The 14,094-nt window shown below is 37.8% G+C and overlaps 1 protein-coding gene across 1 annotated transcript; it reads left to right on the top strand.

Annotated features, from left to right (window-relative positions):
- Positions 1–2,463: 2,463 nt before the first annotated feature.
- On the top strand, positions 2,464–9,320 carry LOC140949568 (uncharacterized). The gene is made up of 6 exons (XM_073398725.1): positions 2,464–2,844; positions 3,859–3,928; positions 5,062–5,118; positions 5,592–5,738; positions 7,493–7,560; positions 9,234–9,320. Exons 1-6 carry the CDS (start codon positions 2,665–2,667, stop codon positions 9,318–9,320), a joined length of 609 nt encoding a protein of 202 aa, XP_073254826.1. The 5' UTR covers positions 2,464–2,664.
- The last annotated feature ends 4,774 nt before the right edge of the window (positions 9,321–14,094 follow it).

Below are 14,094 nucleotides of genomic sequence, written 5' to 3'. Positions count from 1 at the left end.
AGTGCTCACGTAATCCAGATAAGTACCAATACCAATATTTCGAAGAGATGAGCACAACCTCACTTTTATTTTTATTCAACTTTAGATCATTACAATTCATCCAACGACAACTATCACCAACACAGCTTGCAATCCGGTTTTTGATCGAGGAGACAATAATACTCCCAACCCATAGCCCTTTAGATAAAAGCAAATAACTAGACCAGAATTATTGTGGGGAAAAGGGGTAAGGGATGAAGTACTCCAAATATGGACAGCAGGTCACTTTTCTCTACATATTGGTGTAACAATCCGAAATCTACAAGGGGAGAGGTGATAATCCTCTCTAGGGGGTCATAATCCCCCCAGGATAGTGAGAGGTGATAATCCTCGCCAGGGGGGTGATAATACGCCAGGGAAGTGAGAGGTGATAATCCTCTCTAGGGAGTGATAATCCTCTCTAGGGGGTGATAATCCCCCAAGGTTGAGATTGGAGGTGATAATCCCCCTTGGGTACTAGCGAGGTGGAAAGACCTCTCTAGATGTCTAATTCCCCGGTTTAAGGAGCAACAAGAGTCTATGGGGCAGAGGGTGACCTGTATGCGAGCACTTCAATTCATCCCAAACCCGTGTTTATTAAATTGCCAAAAACTCAATACAGATATGATCAGTAATTTAAGTTATTATTGCGTGCCTGCTGCCCGTCTGGAAAAACCCTCATTTATCTTTGAGGGAAACCTGAACCCTCCTGAAAGCAGAGCCAGACACATAACATGAACCTCGAGGGAGAGAGGTTAGACAAAAATAAATTAATACAAGTTGCAATTGTAAATAAATGAAAACTAAACTTTATCAACTTAATAATCAAAATATAAGGCCCGAAGCAACTAAGTGCACATGCATGTTGCGATGCCGGCTAAGAATGATTCCCCCTCAGTAGAAACCTCACCCTTTTAATATAGGCATCAACTGTTCGTGTGATAGCTGGCATCTAATTGGCTGAGCGAAACATTAGTGTGACAGGGGTCGTATGCAGGAAGTAACCACTGAAAGCAAGTGAGCTGGCTCGATTACTGGTAAAGGCGGGTCTATGGTCATCACATTAACTTTAATTTATCCTCTTGTATAAATTAGCTCATCGGCATAGCAATGTAAAGCTGAGTATCATCAGCATACAGATGATAACTGAAGATATAATTGTAGCTCCTAGTAACATCACTTATTGGAGATGTATACACGAGGTATAGCACAGGTTCCAAAACAGACCCTTGAAGCACACCAACTGAGAGGACATGCTTACTTGAATATGATTCATTGATTTTGACAAACTGGGTAAGATAGGACTCGAACCTATTAAGTACTGTACCACATGTGCCGCATCGTTGTTAAAGACTTGAAAAGAGCAAGCTATGATTTACCATGTCAAAAGCTGCTAATAGATCCAACAATATCAAAAATACGTTTTCCCCTTTGTCAACAACATGATATCATTATGAACTTTAAGTAATGAGGTCTCAGTGCTGTGAAAAACTTTGCAGGCGAAATAAATTTGAAGTCACATAAATATCAGAAGAACTCAAGTAGTCATTCAACTGGTTAAAAACGGCCTTTTCGATTAACTTTAACACAAACTTGAGGTTGGAGGCAGGTCTATAATTCGCTAAATCCTAGGAACTGGCATTTTGTTTCTTCAACAGTGGTAGGAGTATGGCAGCTTATAGGTCATCAGGCATGTTACCAGTTGCGAGTGATTGGTTCATAATCCTTTTCAAAACTAGCTTTTCCCTGCTAGCCGGGAAAACCAGCGTCCTCCGCAGGAATTTTATTTGGCTCGTCACCCAATCCTCCCCAACGAACGACGTTCGTGGGGAAGAAACGCGTGACGTAGCCCAAAGAGCGTCTGCTTGGGGGGGGGGGGGGGGGGGCAATTTTAAAATCAGGCGCTAGGGTAGTGTAATTCTACCGCATGAGTCACGCAGGCAACGGGTCAAGAGCGCAAGGTTATAATTTGCTCCCTTTGATCTAATCTAACACTTGCGTATCACCAGAGGCTCAAAAAATTAGTACGCGCTTTCTGATTAGTCAAAGACCCATGGTTTCTTACATTGGCGGTAAATTCATAGAAAACGGCATGAACCCCAAACCGACTATTGAGAAGCAATCAATGATCTTGGATAAGCTCAAAAACAGTGGTAGAAAAACCGTAGTAATAAACAGTTCAACTTCAACTTAAATCTTGTAAAAGCCTTTGAACATAAATAAAACCATCAAGAAAATATCGTGTAACTTGTGGAATGGAAGTTTTTTTACATCCTTTTTTTATTAACCTGTGAGTATAGCAAAGCCTTTCATCGCTCCTCGCATCACTGCCATTAACTACACCATGCACGCGCGCGAGTGGCTTTGGAAGATTGGGCATTCAGGGGGAATAGGCAAGAGGAGCCGCGAATTTTGAAAATTTTGTGCTCAATGTTTGAGGCTTATAACTTTGCTGGCATGCGTGCGAAGACACCAGTGTTCATGAAAAAGTAAAGAGCATCATTTCGGAGAAAAAATTACAATTAATACCATTAACTACGCGATTCTAATTTTAATTTCTATCTACGACGTCATTCACTGCCTTGTTTCATCACGACTTTGCCGCGCGCAAATCGAGTGCTTCAGCAGAGTGGCTGAACTTTCAATATGACACGTGTTGCTGCATTGCTTCCAAACCGGCGACGTAAAACAACCACACTTAATCATTACGGACACGTAAAGACCAAGCCACGTGATCTGCAAGCACGTGTTCTGTCACCAACTCGCCGTCACAACCCCCAGCCACTGGGCTTGGTTTATCAAAGTCCTCTGCAATCAAATGCTCAGGTTTGGCACTGGATTTGTGTCTGTTTGATTGTTTTCATTTAATAGAGTTTTATATAGAAGATCAATAAGAACGATAAGTAAGTCAATTACCTCCAAAGACCGTAAAGGTACCACTGTACAATGATGGATCCAGTTCCGCCTTGATTAGAAAGCTAAAGCAGCGACGTTTTAGAACCACGAACGTCAGACAAGAGACTTGTTGCACTCTTGAGCCGTGATTTTCAACAAAATTTTGGTCCTGTTGACGTGCGTTGCTCAAACCGTCACTGCTTAAACTCCCTTTGTAACAGAGCAGTTGTAAGTCCACTGCTTGGAATTGGGGTGTTGGGTGGGTGGGCGGGGCGAGGGCTGTGGGTACAACCGTATAGGTACATGCTGTAGGATAAAGTATGGACTATGATGAGCTATGTCCTTTAATAAGGTATTCCTTTTGGTAATGTTTAACCAAGGCCAGGAATTAAGGACCTTCGCGGCACACGCCTATCCCAACAGTGACCGGAGTATTCCCCGTGTTTACTGCTGGTCTTAAACGCTCCAAGTCATGCTGATGATCTTAACTTGTTGACCAAATCATCAAAACATTTTTAAAATCAAAAAGGAGTTGTCGCGAGACGTTATTAACCTCGTTTCCAGAGCTTTTTGTTTCGCTCTCATTTTCCAAGGGAAAAGCCCTGGGAACGCGATTGGAGACGTTTTAGCAGTAGGTACAGTCAAGTTCTAATCCTATTCATCAAATCGTACACAAACTACCGAAATTTTCTCTTATACATCTAGTAAACTAAAAATTAACTGCTTTTTACCTCAGGGCTAAGTTCTATACCCACTTCTCTTTTCGCATTATATATTTAAAATGACATCTGATATTGTTCGAACAAACTCCAAACTCAAACTCGCCTCATATATTATTTTTGCGACAAAATATTCTTGCTTTCTTGTGTTTACTTGATCCAAGAAACAAGGGAGGGGTTCCCAGAACGAAGAATGCTGACAAGCACTGACGTTTTTTTCAAACAGCCCTATGCTATATGGAACCCAGACTTCCGCCACACTCGTGCGAGATATTCAACACTTGTAGGACATTTGGGTGAGTTGATTTTATAATACTGAACAAAATAAGCCGATCATAAATGTCTAGATTCCACTTATTGTACATATTTTTGTATATTTTTCCTCTAACTTATTTTTTAGAGGGCCGTAGTGTAAGTTAGAAAACTGCAAAAGGTTATTAAGTCTCCCTCTTTAAATAAAGTTATTGTATTGTATTGTACTGTGGAATCCCGCCATAACGAAGACCCCGTTATAACGAAAAACATCTGAAAGCCCGGCAGAATTACGATAAAATATGTGGAAACGAACCCCGCTATAGCAATAGATTTTGACGGTCCCAAAGCACAATTCAACCCACTGTAACGAATATTTTGTCCGGTCGCTCGCAGCAGTCAGTAAAAACGACAGATTTGAGTAGAAATCACAGCTTGCTTTGTCTTCATTGTCACCGCTTTACACTTACAGTTTACAGTATCAAATGGATAGCAAAAATTTTTTCTACTTGCAGTCCTCAATTTTTGGCAATTACTATTTATTAAATTACCGTGCTATAACGAATATTTTTCCTGTTAACCAGATAATAGCAAAAACCCCGGCGTTATAACGAACAATTTCTTCGGTACCTTGGCACTTCGTTATAGCGGGGTTCCAGTGTATTGTACTTATCAAGGGGCCTTCGTAGTTTGTACCCACTTCTAGACACCATCGTTATAATCCTCCCTCAGTTCTCCCCCTTCTTGACCATGCTGGGAGATCTGGCTACTAGAAAGCCCCTTCCACCTATCTCGTGCCTAGATTTCCCACCTACCGACAAACGCCAGTGAGATATTGGCCTCCCACGCTGACGTTCTTAGGGTGAACGACGAACCAAAAAAGCGTCTGTGTGAAAGGCTAGTGAGATCTGAGTGAGAGAAAAGTTTGAGATAACAGGTTTCAAATTATTTTCACGACACTCTCATGCACGCTCCGACGAAACAACTTGCTAGCCTACGCAGACTTGCGTAAGTTGACAACAATGAAAGTCAGAAGCGCGCGAAACGTCAAAAGGGCGATCTTACATTTGTATATCTTGATTAGAGGAGCTTTATGCAAAATGATCTAGTTATTACCAAATAAAATGAGTTTTGGGCATGCACCAATTCTCCAAAGTTTTATTCCTTCCCGCTATAGATTTGACAAACTTCTCTAGTGGCCCCATTTCTCAAATGACTCCGTTTGAAGAGAGAGGTACGTCTGCTTATATAAACTCCTCAAAAATCAAAACTATTCCTTGGAAACGAAGTTTATTCAGTAGTCTTGGATTAATTCCAAGCAAAATCATCGCAGGCTTGAAGTCGTAAAGCTTTTTAAAAGGCCAGTATATATTATGTTACACTGTAAGTAAGTAGTAAGTTGCCAGCTTTCTTTCACAGCGTAAACTTCGCAGATGCGTCTTCATTATCTTTAGTACCGTAAATTTGTTGATTCCATTAAAAATGATTACCTGGGGATAAAAGGAAAACATACCGAACTAATGAATTATACAAAGCTGTGTTAGATATAAAGAATAACAAAAGCCATAAGAAGCATCGAGAGGAACCAAAACTGTCAGCTGAACTCATTGGTTTGTACATGTCTGTTTTAAGCTTTCTGTTAGTTGCTACGATAGAAGCTAACCTTATTCTAAGGTCCTGATCGAAGCCAACCTTCTCTTCTAATAGGGGGTCCACCGACAATTAACTATAGTCTCCAGTCCACTTCACGCTTTAGTTATAGAGACCCTTCCCAGTATACTTTGGGAGGAGGAAAGAAGTGGCCTAGCCATCGTCCCTATCGACCTGAGCCAGACGGTCCGGCCCTTGGTATAAGTAAGTGGAGTAAACACAAAATATGTGTTAAATTTCGCAGTTTGTGATTTAAAATGGTCTTCAGTGAAGTACAGGTTTGAACTGATGGAGAAATGATTGTTTAGTAGCTACTGCCATAGATGTGACAAGTTGACACTCGTGTTCTCTTTTTTCTCTCTTTTTAATATGTTGATCATCGACGCTGAATAAAATAGTAGCCATTTCTTTTCTACGTCAGTCTCTCAGGCTATGGCCACACTACACTGGAAATATAGCTCTTGCGAAGGCAAAAAATACAATAATTATTAGCAATTATTGAATGAGGCCGAGTAGGATATCAAGAATTCTGCGGATCGAGGAGGGTGTTATCCACCGTTATCCACCCTCCGAGATCTGCAGATTTTTTATATCCTACGAAAGCGAATTCAATAATTGCTTTATTATTCATTCAAAATAATTCCAAGTTTAAATACAAGCTAAAATATGCATATGCTTACCTCGGTCGAAGTTAAGCTCATATCGATAGCGGGAAATTTAGGAGATAAAGCTCTGTTCAGGTCTGCTAATATACTCCAAATAGCAGATGTCGTTCGTCGAATTGTCTCCTTGCTGTTCTTGCCATGTTTTTAAACAATATTTCGCCGTGGAACGAGTAAAACGTTCGCTGACTGTTCACTACCAACAACTCAACCTCGTCATCGTCATCTGTTCAATATGACAAAATTCTTCCAAATTTGTTCAACAGTAGCTGGTTATGATGAATTATGCGTGTGCTTTTAGCCAATCAGAAACGGAAAAATATTTTGAATGAATAATAATAATAATAATCTTGCAATCGTTGTAAATAGGATTTTAAAAGTTAGCATTGTTGTCAATAAAATTTATTATTATTATTATTATTATTATTATATATCGGATAGGAATCCCGTTCACTGAATCACAGATCCAAACGGTGATTTCGGCGCGTTTTCTTAACGGATCGCCGATCTTGAAAGTGGATCGTCACACATCGGATAGGTTTCTGTTCCACTCTTTAGCGCAGTGTGAGCAGATGTTCATACTACACCTTGATATAGCTTGCGAGCAAGTTCTCCTTTTCGAGTAAAGTGCTAAGCGAGCCGCGAGGGGCAGATAGTCTTTTTACCTGTTCCCTACCTCTTGCATATCGCGTCTCCTTTCGCGTTGGACTCTTGCGTGACTCCTCCCGACTCCCCTAAATGGACAGCTTTCTTGCAGGCTATACTTGAGAACCTTGAAACTGGCAGTAAACTGAGCCGAGTAAAGTTTGGCAAGTACTTATGGGACTGTTGTCCCCAGTAACGATCCCAGAAACAATTGCGGCATTTATTTCGGCCCCGGTTCCCTTCACGCTGAAATGACGCACAATGCTCATCACGTTTTTGCTCTTTGGCCATAGCGTAATTTCCTTCGAATCGAGGTCCTTGATTTTGTGTATTTATACAAGCGTACTCAGCTCTACTCAATCAATTCAGAAACAAATCATGGAACACGGTGTAAAAGTAGAGATCCCGAAGAATACTCGTCCGTCGATAAAGTAGAAAGTGAGAAAATTTTAGCGAGGGAATCCTGTTTCGTTTAGAATTATTCGCTTCTTCATTTATTTCTTATTTTATCTCCAAGTAGGCTCGACCTTACGCTTTCAAGAGCGTCTTGTTGCATTAAGTATGTCACAACTAAATGGACTCCTTATCTCCAGGGCTGAATACCCTTTTTGAAGGAGTATTTTACTTTATGTTCGTTTGTTTCTTATACAGTTCCTCCGGGTCTCCCTCGGTTGTCAGAAGACAGAAATGTAGTCAATGCTCGCCAGGGAACTGAACAGGTAATTCCTGCAATTCCAGGCCATTATAACAACTATTGTACATGTGTTCCCCAGCTGTCAAACTACGCGTTAAGCGCGTTAAAATATCTTGAAGGATCAGGGGCAATCTTAGGAGTGATTTTTCGATGCACGCCGGGTTCTATCTAGGTCATTTGAGGGGAAGAAGTCCCCCCCCCAAAAAAAAAAGGCCCAGATTTCCCCCAAAATATTGTTATCATTACAATATAAAAGTAACTATATTGGAAGAATCATCCAGACGCGACAAGGTCAATTCAGGTGAAGAAGGTATTACCTGTCTAAGGACACGACAAGGAACATGATCACGACAATAAAATAAAATAAAATAAAATAATAGTGCAACATTTCTCAAAATTGTGTCTCAAAATGCACCGGATTGCATCTCAGCACATATTCATTTCAAAACATTTCTGCTGGGGGCATTCCCCCGGATCCCGCTAGGAAGCTCGTGACCTTCAGCCACTCCGGCTTTCTCCCCCAAACGATAAATCCTAGATAGAATCCTGCACGCGAGGCACCTTGAAAAGAGAAAAGAAGCGGACCCAGGGGCATTTTTCTGTTGATCCTTCCCACGGCTCTTTATGTTAACATATAATCATCCCATGTTCCCTTACGCCCACGGCCGTCCGTCTCTGAGGCAGGGCCATAGATCCTTTTAAAAAAGCCATTTGTTTGAAAACGCACACTTCTTATCTTTTCACAATTTAAAGATGTACTTCTACGTAATCCGGACGAAAAAGGAAAGATGAGGCCTGGAAAGCATTTTTTCACATCCATTCTTTAAACGATGTATGGAAGTTTTGCCAAAGTAGGCCAACATACTTCTCGATCTTGTAAAGTTTTAAAAGTTCCACTTAAAATCGCATTTCAGATTTCTGCTTATAAACTTGGTTCGATGAAATAGTTCTTCGAGACTGAAATGTTTTTATGAGTTTTGAGAAACGCCCTCCTGAGCTGAGTTGTTACTTCAAAAGGTGTGTTAGCTCTAAATCTGGGTTAACCGGAAACGGGGCGTGTAAGTTTGACTCTGAAACAGATGGCAAAATTAGCTGAAGCGTAAATAAGAAGGCAGAGGCGGGGCAATAAAGTATTGCATGTGGAAAGGTTTCATCCTCTGAGTATCGACATGCAAACTGCAGACACTACCACTATTCCAATTTTTTCTCGCGCCTTGGGCACGCTCGTTCTAGCACAGGTGACGCACACTCTGTGGGAGTTCGTTAAACTGACTTTATAAGAGAAATGAAAATAAGCAAAATACGTCCTAAATTCCATTTTTTCACAAAAATAGAAATAAAAACGACTCACCTCGTGGTTTTGTTTTGTTTCGGGTGAGTCATTTTTATCTCTATTTTTGTAAAAAAATAAATGGAATTTTGAGGTATTTTGCTTATTTTCCTACATTTTCTTATAAAGACAAAATCTAACGAACTCTCACAGATCCTGGGATTGTTCCAGTGTGCAATTGTAGGGTAAAAAGAGTTCTTGTAATAATCACGTGTACAACGTGGCTGCTCAGATCGATGACTGAGAGACGAGAACCTGGTGTGGACAAAAAGAAAAAGAAAAAAGAAAAAAGCCTGTCGACGAACAGACTTATTCACTGACTTGATTGAATTAAATGAAGAACCGAAATGATTTTGTTAATTTTTCAGAAGCCAGATAAACACGCTTGGAGCAACGCGGCCCTAAGAGAGGTGTGGAGATCAACAGGCCATCCAAACATTGGTTGTGAGCCTTGAAATATCATTTAGCAGGTTTAAGATACAGAGCTACGACTATCCTTTGATGTAGTTTACAGATGAATATAAATAAGGAATTACTGTACATCCTTTGTCGACGAAAACCCTTTGAAAGGCTTAACCAACTTTCTTCCCAATTACCCTGGGAATGGTTTAAGAATTATATTTTAAAAATTACACAAGTATATTTCAAAGTGAATGGTTATTCATCTTGTAAAAGGTTTATTTTATTGTAAAGCAAATCAAAGCATCTTTTTTTCATATGCACTTCTACGAGAATTCACATGTCAAAAAGAGCCAGTGAAAAATTAATCGTGATTTTTATTGACGTTTCTTAGGTTTTTCCATGACTTAGTTTAAAGCAAAAATGTTACACAGTTAATGTTCCAGCTGTTAATATTGGATGTGCATGGAAAGAGACTGACCGTTAAAACTAACTGTTATTATGCTCTTCCCGTGTCATTTCAATTAAGCAAACAAAGCAATAAAAAGATAAGTTAGCACTGTGCTCTTGAAAAGGGGAGGTTTTAAATTGTCTAACTTAGCTAAATCCCCAAATAAATACTGCCAGCAATAAGACACTAAAAGAATTAGATCTTTAAATAAGGTCTACAACGTTCTTTGAGTTCAAAACCCTCACTATGTCAAAAATATATGCCGCATTGAAAAAGAAAAACTAAAACAGAATCTTTACTTTTGTTGTGGCCTACCAAAAAGTAAATGCAGATTGTTTGTTCTGTTCATGACTGTGAAACTTGATTGCTGAACCTTTCGCTGATTGAATAAAAATTATCATGGAAGAAGGGAAGTAAAGTGTTGAATTTTGAGGCTGCTGACAAAATCTTAAGGTATGACCAGTCAAATACAGTCGAACCTCTCCAAAACGGCTACCTTGGGTACAGAAGAAAGTGGCCGTTGAGGAGAAGTGGCCGATATGGGGAGGTAAAGGTGTAACATGACACTGACTGTCAGCATGAGTCACATGTTCTAAGCATGCTCTAAAGAAGGTTCGTACACAAAAGTACGGTATCTTCATCTCAAATGAATCGAATCGACGCTCCAAATACCCTGCGTTCAAAAGGATATTTTTTCTTATCGATACTGGTGGTTCGCGGCCAAGCTGCGTCAAATCAAACCGTAAGCACGGGTTATTCCATATTAGGAATTTTGAGAACGGACCTCTGGAGCCAGGGTAGGCTCCAAACGGATCACATCAATTTTCTTGACAATTCTTGACTTTTTTGTCAGTGGCTAAAAAAGTAGCCATTATCGAAACGCTATTTCGACAGTTGGAGCGCATTTTAGTGGCCGTTACCATTGTAAAGAGGGGCTGTTATGCAGAGGTTAAACCAAGAGCCAATATATGAGCTGTCAACCGGGAAAAAAGAAAAAAATCCTTATTTTCCAAAGAGTTAAGTCCATTGTTTTTGTCAAAGAAAATGAAAAATTTTATCGTGTGTGTTTTTTGGTAATTAAAAAGAACCCATGAAAGATTGTTTTTTGATATTCTTTATAGGAAAAAAAATGCTGTTCACAACAAAAAAAAGGCAAAAACCATGGACCAACATTTTTGAAAAATTGGGTTTTTTCAAAGGTGTTTTTCCATGGATTTGGTAAGAAAATTTTCCATATTTTTTTCTTAGCAAAATAGGCAAGGAAAATGTGTTGACGATATTCTAGAAAAAAGCAAGCTTTTGTAGACTAAAAGAACAGGGAGTTCAAACAGTCGAAAAATGCGATTTTTCCCAAAATGTTAGTCCATGGTTTTGGTCAAAAAATTGAAAACTTACCATCTTTTCCTTTTTGGCAAAAGAGGGCAGTTAAGTGTGTTTGACGATATTCCAGAAAGAAAAAACCTTTTCTAGCCTATAAAAACAAGGAGTTAGGTGGCTGAACACAGTTTTGGCAGTTTCTGAGTATAGGTCATTTGCCAAATTATGGCAAGAGAAAGGTTGTGGCTCACAAGCTGAAACTTGGCAAGTGAAAAATATTATGATGAAAGATTTTGACTGACAGGTTTCGTAGTTTCCATGGCAACATGAACGATTGAATACAACCTTAAAATTTCACTTTTACTCAGTTTACATAAAATTCGCTCATTAGATTTTCCTATAAACTCGCACACAGCTTACTATAATTAATCATTACTTTTTGAAACTTATTTGACCAAATTTTAACAGAGGGGTTTTCAGATAATCAATAATATAATTGTACTGTAATTATTAAATGTGTCCAAAAATTTGTCTGTTCAACTCCCATTTTAAAGTTCTCATTATTTAAAATACGATAAAAGTAAAAATTCTGCCAAATATCACCAAATTTTAATGAGTAGATTTTGACAAATCGTCTTCTGTGTACCATTGCTTTTTTTTGTCGCCATGTTTGTTTGTCTAATTCAAAACATGCGCTACCGCTGACCACCCGCGAAACTGTGTTCAGCCACCTTAAACAAATCGAAAACTTTTTTTTTCAGAGGGGTTAATCCATGGTTTCAGTCAAAAAATTGAAAATTTTCCATCTTTTACTTTTAGGTATATTAGGCCAGGAAAATGTGTTTGACGATATTTTAGAAAGAAAAATAGCTTTCTATACCATAACAAGAAGGAGGTCAAAAACATGAAAAATTGGGATATTTCCAAACAAGTAACTCCAGGGTTTTGGTAGAAAAATTGAAAATTTACCATCTTTTTCTTTTTGGTAAAATAGGCCAGGAAAATAAGTTTGACGATATTCTAGAAAGAGAAAAACCTTTTCTCGACTTTAAAAAAAAGGAATTAAGCAAATCCGAAAATTGGGATTTTTTCAAAGGGGTTAGTCTATGGTTTTTTGTCAAAAAATTGAAAATTGTTCATCTTTCTCTTTAAGGTATATTAGGCCAGGAAAATGAGTCTGACGATATTCTAGAAAGAAAGAAAAGCTTTTCTAGACGAGTTCAAAAAATGAAAAAATTGGGATTTTTCCAAAAGGGTTAGTCCAAGTTTTTGGTCAAAAAATTTTCCATTCTTTTTTTTTTTTAACAAAATAGGCCAGGATAATGTGTTTGACAATATTCAAGAAAGAAAAAATCATTTCCTACAAAGAAAAAAAGCTTTTTTAAACTATTTAAAAAAAAGGACATGAAAAAGTCAAAACATTTGGATTTTTCCAAAGGGGTTAGTTTATTGTTTATTGTTTATTGTTTTGTTTACCAAAAATTGTACAAATCAAATAAAATCTAATTACTTAAACTCTCATGGCGAGGAGGCCCAAGTTAGTCCATTCTTTTGGTCCAAAATTTAAATTTTCAATCTTTTTTGTTATGAATAATAGGCCAGGAAAATGTTTTCGACGATATTTCAAGAAAGAAATCAAGCTTTTCTTGACTATAAAACAAGGAGTTAATTATATCGTAAAATTGGGATTTTTCCTAAGGAGTTAGTCCATGGTTTTCACCAAAAAATTGAAAATTCTCCATGTTTTTGTTTTTGGCAAAATAGGCCAGGAAAATGTGTTTGACGATATTCAAGAAAGAAAAAAAAAGCTTGTCCAGGCTATAAAAAAGAGGAGTTTAAAACGACGAAAAATTGGGACTATTCCAAAGGGGTTAGTCCAAGGATTTGGTCAAAAAATTTAAAATTTTTTATCTTTTTCTTTTAGGCCAGCAAAATGTGTTTCACGATATTCTAAAAAGAAAAAATGCTTTTCTAGAGAGAAAACAAGCTTTTCTAAACTATAAAAACAAGGAGCTAAACAATTTTAAAAATTGGAATTTCTTTACAAGTGGTTAGTCCATGGTCTGGGTAAAAAAAAATTTAAATTTTCCATCTTTTTCTTTTCACCCCAATAGGCCAGGAAAATGTGTTTAAGGATATTCTAGAAAGGAAAGAAAGCTTTCATTCCTGTAACAACAAGGAGCTCGAAAACTAAAAAAATTGGGATTTTTCTCGAGGGGTTAGTCCATGGTTTTGGTTGAAAACTGAAAATTTTCCATGTTGTTCTTTGAGGTATAAAAGGCCCAGAAAATATGTTTCATTATATTCTAAAAATAAAAAAATGCTTTTCTAGACTATAAAACAAGGAGTTCAAAAACTTAAAAAACTGGGATTTTTCCAAAGGGATTAGACCATGGTTTTGGTCCAAAAATTAAAAATTTTCCACCTCTTTCTTATGGGAAAATAGGGAAGGAAAATATGTTTGACGATATTCTAGAAAGAGAAAATGCTTTTCTAGGAAGAAAAAAAAACTTTTTAAAACTATAAAAACAAGGAGGTAAACAAATAAAAAACTTGGGATTTTTTTAAAGGGGTTAGTCCATGGTTTTGGTCAAAAGTTGAAAATTTTCCATCTTTTTCTTTTTTGGGGGAAAATAGACCGGGAAAATAAGTTTGAAGATATTCTAGAAAGAAAACAAGCTTTTCTAGACTATAAAAAGCAAAGAGTTAATTAAGCAGATCAAAAATTGATTTTTTTTCAAAAAGGCCAGTCTATGGATTTGGTCAAAAAATTGAAAATTTTCCACGTATTTCTTTTTGGCAAAATAGGCCAGGAAAATGTTTTTGACGAGGTTCTAAGCAGAAAAAAAGCTTTTCTTCATAAAAAACAGAAGTTTAAAAAGACGAAAATTTGGGATTTTTCCAAAGGCTTAGTCCAGGGATTTGGTCAAAAACTTGACAGTTTCCATCTCTTTTTTTTTTCAACAAAGTGGGCCAGGAAAAAGTGTTTGACGATATTCAAGAACTAAAACCTGTTTTAGACTATAAAAAAAGGAGTTCAAAAATTTTAAAAATTGAGATTT

This window comes from Porites lutea, chromosome 10, assembly GCF_958299795.1.
Source record: "Porites lutea chromosome 10, jaPorLute2.1, whole genome shotgun sequence".
NCBI lineage: Eukaryota > Metazoa > Cnidaria > Anthozoa > Scleractinia > Poritidae > Porites > Porites lutea.
Note: the sequence above shows the minus strand (reverse complement) of the source record. Positions and strands in the feature narration are given on the sequence as shown.